The sequence below is a fragment of the Staurois parvus genome, unplaced genomic scaffold (genome assembly GCF_062004578.1).
Source record: "Staurois parvus isolate SC_StPar_1 unplaced genomic scaffold, SC_StPar_1.0 ptg000145l, whole genome shotgun sequence".
NCBI lineage: Eukaryota > Metazoa > Chordata > Amphibia > Anura > Ranidae > Staurois > Staurois parvus.
Window position 1 is genome coordinate 1,287,929 of NW_028317941.1, and position 15,530 is coordinate 1,303,458.

The 15,530-nt window shown below is 40.6% G+C and overlaps 1 protein-coding gene across 4 annotated transcripts in view; it reads left to right on the forward strand.

Annotated features, from left to right (window-relative positions):
• Nucleotides 1-15,530, forward strand: part of PTP4A2 (protein tyrosine phosphatase 4A2) — a 56,531-nt gene that overhangs the window by 27,577 nt on the left and 13,424 nt on the right. For 2 of the 4 annotated variants that reach the window (XM_089673846.1, XM_089673847.1), the window contains exons 2-4: nt 8,149-8,240; nt 8,723-8,826; nt 13,037-13,129. In XM_089673846.1, the coding sequence (XP_089529972.1) occupies nt 8,731-8,826; nt 13,037-13,129 (189 nt within the window). In that variant the 5' untranslated portion in view covers nt 8,149-8,240; nt 8,723-8,730. Of the gene's footprint in view, nt 1-8,148; nt 8,827-13,036; nt 13,130-15,530 lie in introns of all 4 variants that reach the window. The other 2 variants (XM_089673844.1, XM_089673845.1) reach the window with 1 other exon arrangement.

Consider the following 15,530-nt stretch of genomic DNA (forward strand, 5'->3'; position numbering starts at 1 on the left):
AGTAGTTAAACATATTAGACTGGTAGTCTTCTTGGCTTGCCTTTTACATGATGAAACCTATGGAAAGCGCTCCTCATTTTGTCAGCGAGTACCACAGATCACTCCCACCCCTTATTCCACGAACAGTGCTGATTCTTGGGGCCGGTTTACTCCAGATGTGGTTGGACTGCGTTGGGCAGCCAATCTAGTGCAGTCCCACTGCAAGACAAGGCAAGACTCCTTGTATCCTACTTGGCCAGTTCACACCACCACTTTGTGCTGATGTGTGCTGAAAAAATAATTGTGGCATTCAGTAACTTTTGTGTTTTTTTTTTTTGTGTATGCAATGTGACCCAATCCACCTCCTTACAGTGCACTGCAGACAATTGAACTTTAAAGTGGTTGTAAGGACTAATGTACACAGGGTGTTTGGAAAACTCTACTGACCAATGGAAACTGACTGCTAGATACGTAGGTTAAAAAAAAATGTCAGTTTAGCTGCGTTTGCATAACGCGTTTATGCGCATTTAGCCGCGTTTATGTGCGTTTGAAGCGTTTTTTAAAAGATAACCTCAGGAGACCCTCCCAAATGCCCAGAATGCACTGAAAAATAGTAAAAAATTAACTATTTCAGACATTTTGAGAGAAATAGAGCAGAAGCAGAGAGAGCAGTATGTGTTGAGATGACCTGTCTTTTCTGGTTGTATTCACTATGGATCCCATCATGAGCATAATTCAGCACGTTCTACCATTTTTTTCGTTCACTCTGAACTTGGAACTGACTGCAATTTGAATACATGTAAAACACTTTGCATGCATTTTTGATGAAGAAAAAAGGCTCTGGACAGCATCTGGATATGGACCTGTCAAAAAATCATGTCTAACTGTAAATGTGGTTAACTGCATTTACATGCCTTTACAAGCGTTTAAAATGCTGGTAAAATCTACTCCTGAATGCAATTTTGGTGCGTTCAAGAAAACGACTGTAAACTCAACTGCTTGCAAACAAAGATTTGTACATGGACACATAGGAAAACATTAGGGAGAGTTCAGGGGCTGCTGAAAAAAACGCTTCTGAATGTCAGTTTAGCAGCTGCAGTGTACATGAGCCCTAAACCTCCGACATGAAATATGAACAAAGCATATCCCTCTAGTGTGTGCTTATCTTAATTTAGAGCACTAAGTGACATTTCTGTGTGCTGCCTTGTTCCTCTGCTATCAGCATGAGTCACTTCAGACAAGTTTTCCTGACACCAAGTGGAAAATAGAGACAGGGGAGGGCACAGTCAGTGATTTACAGCCTCAGCTCTGTTCTTGTGTGAAGGAGGGCATGCCCCTTTTCTCCATCAGCTCTCAGAGCTCTCCTCACTGGTGTAACTTCAGCTCCCCGCCCCCTGCTTTTCAAAGCTGAGTGATCCTGTGTAAATTCTGCACTGTGAACTGATGAAGAGAAGACTGCTGATACACAGGTACAACTTACGTAGGAGGATTTGATTCATCTCTGTGTATTACCTGAGGCCAGTCACTTCACTGGGTATATAGAAGGACTTACAACCACTTTAATGAAATGTCTGTGACATCTCAAAGTTCATTTTTTAAGAAAATGCATATTAGTCATCCTATAGCACACCAGTGGCTGTTCTAGTACTCTCACACTCTGATTGAAACACTCTGATTTAAAAAGAAAATAGATATTTTAAAGTATATGTTCTTTTTTAGATTTTTTTTTAATATATTCTTCTATTGGTCCCAGCCTCCTTCAAATATCCACCTGAATTTTTTTTGTTTTTTCTGCTGTGATCTGGCTTTTTTATTTATTTATATTTTTTTTTTTTTAGGAATAGCTGTTTGTTCTCAGTATAGGAACGTAGCCACCCTCTATTGCTCTCTCCTGAGATGGGCTTGGAACTATGGGGTTGATTTACCAAACACAAATAGACTGTGCAGTTGCGCTTTTTTTTTTTTTTTTTTCTTTTCTCTTTTGTGTTAAAGCTTTACTTTGTAAAGAATACCCAATCAGATGCAAGGAGAATACATAAATAAAAATAATATATAGTAATGTAAAAAATCCTTTATCTTATGGGATAGGTCTGAATGTACAGAATGGTGCCTAGCCTCCAGGTTTTAAACAACCCTTAGTTTATGCAATTTTATTTTCTTCTACCATGGGTGGAAGGAAAGAAAACTGCTTGATTCCCCCATCAGCACAGTCGGTGTTGATGGGGAGATCACGCCTGCAGCACTATTTTGTTCTGCCGGCTGGGAGCCTTCGCTGTCGGAAGAATATAATGATCACTGCTGGCAGCTATAGCTGATGGCAGTGATTGCATGAAAAAAATCTGACATGCTGGTTGTACTGAAGTCGCTTGATATATTAACTTCAGTATAACCAGTAGGCCATTGATGGATCAAATCTCAGTCGGTTGCTGCTATATTGGCCGAGATTTGATCCATCTATGACTGGCTTTAGGATGCAAAGGAGTCCTACAAGGATCTATGATTAAAAATATACATAGAAATTCAAACTCTAATATAAATTGCTTTAAAGCAACAATTTAAAAAATGTTATGTTAGAAGTTGGTAAAAACATACGATGTGCAGTGTTAGAAGATATTGAAGACAATTCTGCCATTCTGACAGGCTCATACCTTTTTTATAGTTTTAGCTTGCATCAAAAAGCCTTTTTTTTAATTTTTTAATTTTTTTTATTTTGGGTTTCTTTGTACTAAATCCTGTTACTTAAGTCTATAGAACACTAAATGATCCGACTGAATATTTAAAGGAATGCTTCAGTTAATTGTTTAGCATTCAGGTATGTATAGGAAATATTTACTACCTGCCTAGGGTTTGATACATCCTCTGGTGACTGGTAACCTGGTGTTCTGGAAGCACCAAATGCTGGGTTTGTATGTCTTCATGCCAGGGATTCTCCTTTCCACCAATTACAAGTTTTCTTCAGTGTAATTATGCACACCCCTAATCATTTATAAAGACGTTCCTTATTCCCCTCCTTCACCCCAGTGCAGATTACAGGTAGTTCTTGTGTCCAGAGAGGTGCTTTTGAAGAGCGAATACTACAACAGCAGAGCATAATTGGCAAGTCAAGCCTTGCGGCACTCTCATAGCCGGACCTAGCTGTGATGGATCACAAGAAAATGATATAAAATGCAATCAAGGTAAATTGAAAAGACTCAACTTTAGCAGAGGGCAGTGGTTTTGCATAACAATAGCAGTTTATGGATTTTAATTGTTGGAGCTGGTTTTGAAATAAAATGACTTAATATCTTGTACTTGTGGCATTGCTTTGAAAATTAATTGGTTTACTAGTATTTATCTATATAGTTTAGTTGCAAAATGAAATTTTTTTTGTAATTAAATAAAAAAACCACCTGTGTAGTTGTGTACTTTGAACATCCATCATCGTGTATCTTTGCTACCAATTCCATAGAAAGCTAGTTCAGGGGTTGCTCTCACTATTGCGGCATTGATATGGTTTATAAGCCAACCATGGTACCACCTGCCTGGAGTTTGCATGTTCTCCCTGTGTCTGTGTGGGTTTCCTCCGGGTACTCCGGTTTCCTCTCACACTCCAAAGACATGCTGGCAGGTGAATTGGCTCCTGTCTAAATTGGCCCTAGTATGTGTATGTATGAATGTGAGTTAGGGACCTTAGATTGTACGCCCCTTGAGGGTTAGGGAATGATGTGAATGTATAATATATATGTAAAGCACTATATAAGTACCTGAAATAAAAAAATGAATAGGACAGAAAAAGCAGAACTGCTATTAATGCGCTCTTACAGCTCAGTCCTATGTTCTGTTGCACCTTATTTTCCAGTATTAGACTGAACACACATTCAGGTTTCTACAAGATGTATTATCTTGGCAGTGAGCTGGTGCGTTGGCACACTTTAGTTACCTTGGAGAGATTAACCTTTTCCGTCTGGTCTTTAGATTTTGTTTAGGGCTTGCCCTTCTTGGGTACAAGTGTGTGTAATTTACTGTGATCTCATTAACCTCAGCCGTTCATTGACTGAACAAGCCATGGGGTGTTGTGTTTAGTGAGCCATGGCTGACAGCATGAAGCTTGGCCAACCTAGTAGAGCCTTAGCTGTAGGCGGCCTTTACACCACCCTGTAATCATTAACTTCGTAGTCAAACATTGACCCATTAAATATTGTAACCGTTCCACTTTTCACTGCTGATACTAAATCCTCGTGCTGTACTGCAATGGCCACTTATTGCATGTACTTTCTGAGAAATGCTGGAACCTTTGTATCTTTTCCGTGCAGATTCTTTTGGCCAGCCTTATCTCTGCTGTCTAGATATTTGCTGAGAGTTCTGTTGGTTCCTTTCAGTTAGGGTTTTAGTTGATAAAATGATAGAAGCTCTAGATGTGACTTATAGGCTCCATGTACACTGTAGCTGATCAACTCACTTTTAGGAGCTTTTCTGCATTTTTTTTTTTTCCAGCAGCCCCTGAACTCTCCGTAATGCTTTCCTATGTGTCCATGTACACATCGTCGTTTACAGTCGTGTTTTTTTTTTTTTTTTTTAACGCGCCAAACTTGCGTTCAAGAGTAGATTTTATCAGTGTTTCAAATGCGTGTAAACGCGGCTAACCGTGTTTAAGCATTTGGAAAAAAAAATGTAACTCTTCCATTTCCAGATGCTGTCCAGAGCCTTTTTTTTATCATGAAAAATGCATGCAAAGCATTTTCCCGGTACTCAAATGGACCTGGTACACCATACTTTGAGGTTATGCATGAAAGAAAATATGTTAGACACTGCTGCAATAATTTCTGCACAGAAATGAGCTGAAACACATCCAAACACCACAAAAAAAAAAAAAAAGACAGCTAATCTCAACAAATACTGCTCTCTCGGTTTCTCTCAAAATGTCTGAAATAGTTCATTTTTTACTGTTTTTCAGTGTATTCTGGGCATTTGGAAGGTCTCCTGAGGTTGTCTTTAAAAAATGCTTCCAAATGCAAACGCTCATAAATGTGGTATGCAAACACGGCTAAACAGACGTTTTTTAACCTACGTTTTCCAGCAGCCAATTCCCATCATTCAGAAGTGTCCCGTGTACATGGAGCCTTAGACTTCCTACTCATCATTATTTCTGTCATCAGGCTATCCTTTGCCTGCATAAATAGCATTTTTACCTCTTTATATAGCTGTTCACATTTTGCTAGCTTTGCATTAACAGCTGACCAATCGGATTTGCCTTATTAGATGATGTCCTTATGCTTGAAAGGCCAAAATCATGGTGGAATTATGGGGAAAATAAAAAATTACATTAAGGTGCAGTCTGTTTATTAGCATTAACACTGCATGTTTTATTTGTAATTTTTTTTTGTGGGTGTCTCCACATAGCATAGTTTTTACTATTTGTTTCTGCACTTCCTTTCTTTTTTTTTTTTTTTTTAAATATTATCCATTTCAATACCGTGCAATTTTACACCTTCCTGCCCAGGCCAGTTTTCAGCTTTCAGCGCTCTCACACTTTGAATGACAATTGCGCGATTATACAACATTGTACCCAAACTAACTTTATCATTTTCTTCACACAACTAGAGCTTTCTTTTGGTGGTATTTAATCACCGCTGGGGTTTTTATTTTTTGCTAAATTAACAAAAAAAGACCAAAAATTTTGAAAAAAAAAACACGCTTTTCTTTGTTTCTGTTATAAAAGTTTTTTTTTTGTGCTTAGCTGTGATTTGGTCACAGCTAATCACATGGCATGTGCATGTGATTAGCTGTAACCATTCACAGCTAGGCACTAGTATACAATGGATGGCATGAATGAAGCCATCCATTGTATACAACTGTCATGTGACCTGCTGTGATTGGTCACAGCAGGTCACATGGTACCAGCAACAGGGGCCGGTACTCAGATCTGTCATCGGCCGTGCGGGTGCGGGAGCACGCCAAATGGCGTGCACCCGGAATTCTGAAGCACTTTTCAAGCCGCCAAATGGCCATTGGCCGGGCGGCTAACGGTTAAAGAAGTACAGACAAAGTTCTTTTTGGACAAACTGCACTCCTGTGACCTGGTTTCAGATGACAGCGGGCCCTCTGTAGGTTGACGTCACTCAGCTGGTCAGTCATGGGATCCACCCCAGAGTCTGGAGCGGCACCTGGCTCAGCCTGTCGGTGATCTGTTTTGAGAGCCTGATCCAGCCGCTCCCTCCTCCTCCACAGCCCAGTGCTCCAATGAGCATGGGGGGCAGAGCAGAGAGCGATGACTGACACTCACCTCTTTGTTCACAGCGGCAGTGAGAACTCCGCAATCAGCAACCATGTGATCGCTAAGTTCTAATACTTCGAGCCAGCAGGGAACAGATGCTGCATCCACCTAGATAAGTATAATTTGGGCGGGGGTGGGAGAGAACCCCACACTTCTTTTTAACTTTTGACTTCTGGAGCCTTAAAACTTAAAGTATATGTAAGCCCTCACCTTGTAAAACAACCCATTCAGTTTATAATAGAAATGGAAGGTAAAACATTATAAATCTACTCCTCCCCTATTTTTTATAAGTGATCACATTCCTTCTAAACTCCTTATGCAGCTGAGAACAGAGAGGTGGGGAAAGAGAAACAGCAGCACACTGAATTTCCCAGTGAATAGCTGGGAAGTTGTGGACATATTGCCACTCAGGAGACACCACTAAAACATACAGCTGCACGTTAATCAACGGCTGTACGAAGGTATAGGCTGTAAATCCCGTTTTTAGATGGTCATGTGATTTTAAATGGTTTTTAAGGGACAGATTAAAGTGGAACTTAAGGAAGGAATGGAATGCTTACCTCTGCTCAAATGGTTTGACTTCTATGAGGACCCTCGTTGGTGCTGGCATCTTCCAGGTGCCAGTGTTTGGTCGTCTCAATTAGCCACCTTGGGATGGTGTCATTCCTGCTCATGTACAGGATTCATGCATCCCATCATACAGGCACCATGCCATGTATTTTTATTTAATGAAATAAAGAGCCTGTCTGCTTTGTAAGGTGTTTTTTGTTTTTTTTTTAATCCATTTTATGCTCTATGCATATTAGTGTTTTTTTTTTTTTGTTTTTTTTTTTGTTTTTTTTTGTATACGCTCAAGAAAAAGCTGGATGAAAAACACTGACAATAGTTTTTTTTTTTTTTTTTTGTGGGGGGGGGGGGTGGTTTATGCCGGCTTGTACTATGTAGCACTTCCTGCATAGAAGCAGATGTTAATAGATGCCTGTTCATATCTTGGTGGTCAGCATGCTTGCATTGATAGCAGTCAAGGCACCCTTTAAAATTATGGACAATCCCATGGCACCCTTTAAAATTATGGACAGCCTTGAGGCACCCCATTCTAAAATGTGAAAAACTATTCTAATAGTTTTCTATAACGCAGCAACACCCACACATGTAGGACACCCAACATTGGAGGTGATTAATTCTTCCACAGCAAATACACTTTAGCACACTGGTACTGACTAGTATTCCAATGCTTCCCTTCTCCCGCAATTTTTCTCCATCACTGAGCTGATGTGACCCCAGCACTGATGGTGAGAGGCAGGGGGGTAAAACAAGGATGCTGTGCAGGCAGCCGACATCCTCCTTATCAACTGATGATGTCATTGGTTGTCAAGGTGCCGGCGGCTAGAAGGTTGTAATGGTGCACAATGAAAACCTGTGGCCTTTGTGTAACTAAAATGCATAATTGTCCCACCCCGCTGGCTTGTATACACATTTTGGGCAATTTTTCCAAGGCACCCCTGAAGAAATCTCGAGGCACCCCAGGGTGCCTGGGCACCCTGGTTGAGAGAGGCTGCTCTGATTATATACTCTTTTATCAGGTGAACTGTATAATAATCTGTGCTTGTGTTGCAGAACGTATGTGAAGTATGTAATCACTGCTCCCTTCCTGTTAACTTGGAAACAGCAGGAGGTTCACACATGCTCATGCAAATAGGGGTTTTCCAGTTCAGCTGGATATTTCCTGATATGTCTTTACAGAGGTGAAACTACAATGACTTTCATTTATGGCAGTAACCGCACTACAGTGTCTGCCATAAATGAAAACACTGCCATAAATAAAATACATCAAATGTAGTGAATTCTTATGTGTGTCATATATGCTATAAGAGTTTGTATAAGGTTTTTGTTTTTTTTTTCTTTTTGTCTTTCAGGGTTCCTCTTGGAATATACGTCGCACATTTATGGCGATTCGGCGCATAAGCACAGAATACTGCCAGGCTCAGCACAGCATTGGTGCAGACAAGTGAGCAGAGAGGCCTCTCTGTGACCCCCCTGAGCCCACCCATCCATGTTCTGCACTCACTCTTGCCAGCCGCAGAAAAGCATATGGGAGTTCTAACTTATTATTTCACCTCACAGCCGCATATTTTTCACTACTTTTTATTTTTTCCTTTTGTGAAGGGAAGAATTGTACAGGGGATATCTTCTCCTTTAATGAGTGCCTCATTGCTGTAGAGACCATTGGTCACTATATATGCGCATTTTTTAAGCTCTCTTCCTCTCCTAGAAGTGATGTGAGGGATATCTCTTGGATGCTCCTCTGCATCCCACAAAAAGTGCTCACAAAACTAACATCTCTCAATTGGGACTTTGCAATAACAGAATAACCTTTTCCACCTGCAAATATATAAATATATTTTTCTTTGTAGAAATTTTTTTTAATATTTTCTGCTGTGAATTTTTTTCAGGATTTTTTTAAAATAAATAAACCTTATTTTTTTAAAGTTATCACAATGAACCGTCCTGCTCCAGTGGAAATATCTTATGAGTGTATGCGTTTTCTAATTACTCACAATCCAACAAATGCCACCCTCAACAAATTCACAGAGGTAAGTTGTATATTGTTGCTATTTAGAGAGAGATGTTTATAGTGGGGGTCATTTACTAAAACTGGAGAGTGCAGAATCTGGTGCAACTCTGCATAGGAACCAATCAGCTTCCAGGTTTTATTTCCAATGCTTAATTAAACAAAGTGAAGTTAGAAGCTGATTGGTTACTATACACAGTGGCAGCAGATTCTGACTGCACCCATTTTAGTAAATCTCCCCCAGTGTGTTTGAGTCGCGGTAAAGCTTGAAGAGGATGTCCTCTGGAAAATGTGATATTTAAATAGACCTTTATTTCAGACCATAAGATTATATGGACTTTTAACATACTCTATGTTTTAGCATGTTGTTTTTTTGTTTGTTTTTATTTTCTTTTTTTATCCACTGAAACCTCACTTGTGTAAGCATCCAAAAGGCCTGAGAGTGCTACTGGGAATCAACATTTTGAATGTGATGTTGGCAACCTCAGCACACAGAGTGGTCACTCCAGTGACACTATGGCGGGGCAGGCAAACTTTGGCCCTCCAGCTGTTACAGAACTACAAGTTCTCATGAGGCATTGCAATACTCTGACAGCCACAACCAAGACTCCCAGAGGCCAGGACATGATGGGTCTTGTAGTTCTGCAACAGCTTAAAGGCTGATGTTTTCCTACCCGTGCTCCTATAATTATCCCTTTACAACTCCCTCAGCTGCTACATAAAAGGTTATAAAGGGTGGGGCTGAAGAGCTGGGCCAGCACAGAGCGTAATTGAATACTCCCAGAAGACAAGGGGGCTATAACATACAAAGAGGAAAGAGGCTGTACTAGAAAAGTCCTAGTGCCATTTACTTACACCCTGTTTACTATGGGATCAGCAGTACATATAGCAATAAAAAAAAAATGGCGTGCGTAGAAGTTTAGATCAGCAAATATGCACCTCCATTTCCAACTATACAGTGCCTCTCCCGAGCACGATATGACCGTATGATAACGCATTGCTGCATATGACATATTTATTAACACTGTGAGGCAAAAGTAAGATATATTAAAAAATAAATTGCATACAGTAATTCCAACTTTGCTAAAAAAAAAAAAAAAAAAAAAAACATTTCAAAGGATAGAGACTTCTTGGTGCCCTTATGACGGATTGAAAGATTGCTTCATTCCTCCTGGAAAGTAATGAAATTAATAGCAATTGTCTCATGCATGCCTGCATGCCTTTGGTTTGTCAGAGTAAATTATAATAAACTAATCCTTATTCTAGAAAAATATTCTAAAATGGCCTGGACAGATTTGTTGGTACTCCTGGAAAAGATCGATACATATTTAGATTATTATAGTGATATATCAAACTCTTTTCTGCCATTAGTATCACTCATATCTTCTGTATTGTAATCAGTCGGCCATGGAGAAACATAGTCACTATGCTGTTTGGTGTTGCCATGTGTTCAGCACTGAACATGAATAACAGAAACCAAAGGAGAGAATTGTCTGAGGACAGGAGAAAATTATAGACCAGCATGTCAAGGATAAAGGTTATAAGACAAACTCCCAGCAGCTTGATGTTTCTGTGACTGCAATTGCAGATATTAAGTAGAATTCCAGCTTCACACCAGCTATGCTTAAAAATGGTCTCTTCCCCCTCCTGCTACCTATCCTGACTACCTCTGTAAAAAAGATGTGTATACTTACCTTTTTTTAGTCTTGTCTGGTGACATGATCCCCTGTGTCAGTGAATGGCAGCTGCAGGGGAGAGGAAGGAGCACTGAACCTCTGGGAATCGTCACTAAACCTTTTGTATGTGATGTGCAGAGCATTAAAGTGTTTCTATGGTTGCTGTCATCTGAGTGCAGCCGGCTTTCTTGTTTTGCATAAGCTGAGAGGAGGGATGGAATCTAATCGATCGGTGAACAGATTGTGCACCTGAAGTAACGGCGTCTTCGTTCCATGGCTTTAAAAAAACAAACATGGACTAGAACACATTCACTTGACACTCGGTAGGAGCCCAATGGCATCTCAGTCTTCCTCAGCCTACCACCAAAGCCTCAAGGGGTAACAGAACAGCTATCCAACCTAAAAATGGACCTACACTGCATCTGTGCACTACAAACCAATAACACTATTTATTTATTTTTTTAATACTCAAGGCAAGCTCCCCCATCCATGTCTCCATGCTTTATTTTGTAGAGAAATCACTTTTAAAAACACCACCTAGCATTTCTGGCCATGGCCATCTTGTGTAAGAGCAGATGATTCGTGTAGCATTTACTTCCTGGAATCCATCTGCCCTTGACTTAGGCAGGGGAGTATGCTTAGCTGAGAGAACCCCTTCTCCTCTCCTAAAGACTCCTGGAATGTATGACATTTGCCTAGGCCTGGAAACCAGTAAGTAACTGAAGAAATGTATTAAAAAAAAAAAAAAAAAAACTTTTTAAAACAAGTAAATCTGATATTTTTTCCAAACCATTTACTAATGCTATCAGCACAAGGATTAACAATAGTCAATGTTGACTGCGAGAGTGGAAACATGTACAGTACATGGTGCTGGCTAGTTTATACACCCATGCTCTGAGACATCATAGGTTTGTTAACCGCCTCCCGTCTGCTATATAAGGTAATGACGGGCGCAAGGCGGTTTTCTCATTCTCGGAGGACGTCATATGACGTCCTCCCATTCTAACTGCGCAGGCATGGCTCCGGAGGAGCACAGCGCGCCGATCGGTGGTGCGCTGTGTCCCTCGAACACAGCGGTTCACCGATCAACGGAAAGAGCCGAAGATGTCGGCTCGGTCATGTGATCAGCTGTGTCCAATCACAGCTGATCGCATGTAAATAGGGAAATGCCGATTATTGGCATTTCTCTCCTCATGAGCTGTCGCACTGACAGCTCGAGAGAAAGCTTGTAATCGACATTCCGCAGAAGGGACATGTGCACTGATGATCAGTGTAGCCCCAGCAGTGCCACCTGTCAGTGTCCATCAGTGCCACCTGCCAGTGCCTCATCAATGCCACATATCAGTGCCTACCAGTGCACATCAATGCCACATATCAGTGCCCATCTGAGCTGCCTTTCAGTGCTACCTATCAGTGCCACCTATCAATGCCAGTCAGTGCCACCTATCAGTGTCATATGAGTGCTGCCTTCAGTGCCAATCAGTGATACCCATCAGTGCCACCTATTAGTGTCCATCAGTGCCCATCACTGCAGCCTCATTAACGTACATCAGTGAAGGAGAAAAATCACTTATTTTTTCTTAGTTTTTGTTATAAAATTTTATAAATGTTTGTTTTTTCAAAATTTTCTGTGGTTTTTGGTTTGTTTAGCAAAAAATAAAAAACCCAGAGGTGATTAAATACCACCAAAAGAAAGCTCTATCTGTCTCAAAAAATGATAAAAATTTCATATGGGTACAGTGTTGTATGACCGCGCAATTGTCATTCAAAGTGTGACAGCGCTGAAAGCTGAAAATTGGCCTGGGCAGGAAGGGGATATAAGTGCCCTGTAGGCAAGTGGTTAATGGCCATGTTTGAATAATGGTAAGATGGCTGAAACCTGCTTATGAGCTAGTTGGCGGCCCCATCATAGTATTTCCACTCTTATCAATCAAAAGGTTTGCAGTAGTAATCTGCCCTGCAAAATAGTGGTGGTCTGGCTGTCCCCGTTGTGCACCAGCCAAGGTTGCTGCAGAAGTGACAGGGGAGCTCTCTGCTTGTCTGTCACATCTCATACAGCTTCTGATAATTAATGACTTAACTGAATTAATTTAACCCTGCCCACACGGTACTGGTATTTTGAATTCCTTCTACAGGCTGCCACTAAAAAAAGCACACACACCTCTGTAAATCCTTGCACTACATACCCATAGAAGACATCAAAAGGATTTTTTTTTACTTTGTGCAGAGATCAGCATTAAAACTGAAATATTAGAATTGGATGGCCCTGTTCTTAAACAGTCCTGTTCTAAATAGTTTTCAAAAGACAGCCTAGAAATTGAAGGTGTTGGACAACTAGGTAGGCAATCACAGCCCTCATATATTTCTCAGCTCAGGTTTCCTTTTTTAGTTCCATTTGGAAACGCTTGTTAACATTCTGCACGATTAATTATCATGAAATTTAAGCTATATTATTTATTAAAATGCAGGAGATCAGAATATAAAATATGTGCACTTTCATAAATGCATTGTCATGCTTAACTATTCTTAAACCATTATATTTTTTTTTCTCCTCAGGAGCTGAAGAAATATGGAGTCACCACTGTAGTGAGGGTCTGTGAAGCCACATATGATAAGGCTCCGGTAGAAAAGGAAGGCATCCAAGTGCTAGTGAGTATTTACCGGTACTCTGTGTTTGACCACTTTCACGACTAGTTCACACCACGAAAGTGTACACCAGATTCATCCTGGATGCTTTTCTTCATGCAAGTTTTTGATGCGTTTTAAATTATTTTATTTTCTTTTTTCTGTTTGTTTTCCCTCTACTGGAGTTCGGTATGTTTTTTATGCATTTTTACAGTGTTCCAGTAGAGTGTGCAGGAAAATTGCAGCATGTTCTATGACTATTTTTTTTTTTTTCTGAAACCGAAACACACTGGACTGCAAGTACTGGTGTGAAGTGTGCAATTGAAAACCATGTAACCTACTTTCTATGCATTTTGGATGCAGAACAAAAAAAAGCTCTGGACCGCATGTGGTGTGAACTAGCCCTCAGAGTGTGTTTTATTGCCGTCATGTCATGGAACAATTACTGTAAAATTGCTCCTTTGTGGTATGAGCCCAGCTGTGTTACATCGAAATATTAAAGTGTTTTGAAAAGCACATGGCTCTGAAAATTAGTATAATACTGTAGGTGGAACAGAAGAAAACAATGTTGAATAAAGCCACATGGCTCTATCTTCTAAACAGGACATACCAATCCTAACTTCTTAAGGTAAGATGGCATACCTGCTTGTGTGTTGGAATTCTCTTTAGCCTCTTCTGTGAAGGAATAACTTGCGTTTACCAAGAGACATGTCTGGGGAGACATTTGATGGCCATGAAAACCAGTTTGTCTTCTAACTAGATTTGATAACATGTCCCACTTGGATAATTATTATAAAAAATTAAATGTTGTCAAGCTTTAGTGGCTGCACAGGTTTGCTTGACCAGCTTTGTTGCTTGGATCAAGATTTGTATAAAGTAAAATGGATAACGTTACAAAAGTCTTCAGTGATTTGTAAGGTAGCTGATGATTCTCTACCAGCCTGGCTCCTGTCTACTAAAGCAGAAGTAAATCCTGCTATCGTTTACAGATAAGGAAGCTGCCATCACAGCCTCTGTTTGATGCGTGCTTTCCATATTGCCGCACGTGTTCAGCTGGGACACCAGCCATCTTGGCTGTTAAGCCTTGTGGCTCAAAAGTTTGGTTGACGGTCAGTTCACTCCATGCCTGCACATGATTCACAGGAACAGACTGCTTTCCTGTGAAATTCAGACCACATGCAGAACACACTTCATTTGCTATCTGCAGCGGGTGTTAAAGTTAATTACACCCCAAACACAGTTTGCAAATGCATTGCATTTTCCCGCACAGGATTGCATGGTACTCTTGTTTTGTCCTGTATTAGTTTTGTCCTGTATTCTTTAAAACTGAACATCTAGTCTTACCTTCAATCTTGCATAGTTGTACACGCTTCTTTCCTGTACTGAAATTGCTTACTCTGATATCACTGCTCACTGTTATTGGCTGTCACAGCCGTCTCATAATTGGGAGTCAGTGTGCAGTGAACACACTCTCAACTTAACCCTCCTGCCATAGTTGACGCATATATGCAGCGGCTGAGCATTAAAGCTCACTTCCTTGCCACCTCATATATGCATTATGCAGTCGGCCGCCAAAATACACTGATCAGCTGTGATGGCTGTAGCAGGCAGCACTGATCGAGCTGGAGTTTTCCAGTAGGGCAGTTGTGCAGAGGTCGATTGGTAGATCGACATCTATAAAACCCCCACCAGCAACACATGGATCGAAATTCAGCCAGTCCCTGCTGAACTGACCAAGTTTCAATCCATGTATGGCCAGCTTTAGAGAGGGGAGCTCATAAGTCTGCTTTACTACCCAGTCAAAGGTTGGAGAAGGGACATGTCCTGTAAGTGTTGCTCAACTGCAGTAGTAAAAAGTTGACATAAGAAATAGTGTCGCGCTCCACTACCAATTTCAAAAAAAGTATAAATAAATAACAATCCAGCTTTACAAATGTGCATAATGATATCTCTGCAATTATATTATTTCTACAAACATGTCCTTTATTAAATCCTTGACTTTGACACTTCTTCCAGTGCTGCGATACAAAATGATTAACTGTGCAGTTCACCAATCATAAGAAAAATTTGTACACCTTGACCGGTTGTGCTCTCACATGGTGTATATGACCAAATCGATAAGTTATGTCATAAAAGACTTGTGTCCCTTTAATGGGGCTAAGTGCTAAATGGATGGGATGGATCCCTCTTTCTCTGGGATGGATGAATGGAGTGTTCCCTCTTTCCAGCAGGGGGTCTCCTTGCTTCCTTATGGGTTTTCCTGGAGCAGATGGTGGACAGGAGTATCCCTCTTCCCACTAGGGCACTGGTTCTCAACCTGTGGGTCGCGACCCCTTTGGGGGTCGAACGACCCTTTCACAGGGGTCCCCTAAGACCATCAGAAAACACATATTTCCGATGTGTAAAGAGCAGCTACTGTGTAGAA